The 710-nt window shown below is 53.4% G+C and overlaps 1 protein-coding gene across 1 annotated transcript in view; it reads right to left on the bottom strand.

Annotated features, from left to right (window-relative positions):
* The window catches only part of NEUROD4 (neuronal differentiation 4), a 1055-nt gene extending 800 nt beyond the window's left edge, over window positions 1-255 (bottom strand). The window contains exon 1 of the mRNA XM_010133519.1: window positions 1-255. Within this exon, the coding sequence (XP_010131821.1) occupies window positions 1-255 (255 nt within the window).
* Window positions 256-710: the final 455 nt, after the last annotated feature.

The following is a 710-nucleotide window of genomic DNA, read 5'->3' on the forward strand; positions in this document are numbered from 1 at the left end:
GTACCGCTCCAGCCTCGCCTTGGTCATTTTCTTCTTCTTTGGTCCTCTCCTCTTCGGCTTTTCCCCATCATCTTCTTCTTCCTCCTCTTCCTCGATGCTGTCGTGCTCTTCATTCAGACCAGACATGAGTCCAAAAGGACCTTGTCTGCCATCCTCTTCCTTCAGCTCATCTTTGGAGCTCAGCGTTTCGTCCATCCAGGCTGGGGTGCTCACGAGCTCCGCCATCTCTTTGGGCTTGGCGAATGTCTTGGTCATCTCTGACCTGTGCAACAGAGGGACAAGGAGGTGTTAACGGATCCCGGCAGAAGGAATGCTGAGGGCATCAGGATCTGGGCTCAAAAGCATCTGCCAGAGACATCAGCTGCTTTCTGCCCACCAACGGTACCTACAGAATCTACCTATCCATCACCTACCCGTTTGTCTATCTACAACAGCTTCTGGGGGATGTTTTTTGAGAGCCCCCAAAGCTCTTTTCCAGGGCTCGGGGCTTCCAGCAGCTCAGTGCTGGGGTTATTCCCACTCATGAGTCGCTCCCATCATGGTTTCAACCCTGATTGTCACCTCGCGAGGTTCAAAAAGGACCCTGAAAGTGAGGCTGAGATTTTCCTCCCAGCTCTTTGCGTGAACCCTCGTTTCCCTCTGCCTTAACGAACGCAGTCACACCGCGCCACCCAGCCGTGGTTTCATGTTAATCACCCCCAAATCCCGTC

Source organism: Buceros rhinoceros, unplaced genomic scaffold (genome assembly GCF_000710305.1).
Source record: "Buceros rhinoceros silvestris isolate BGI_N320 unplaced genomic scaffold, ASM71030v1 scaffold20483, whole genome shotgun sequence".
NCBI lineage: Eukaryota > Metazoa > Chordata > Aves > Bucerotiformes > Bucerotidae > Buceros > Buceros rhinoceros.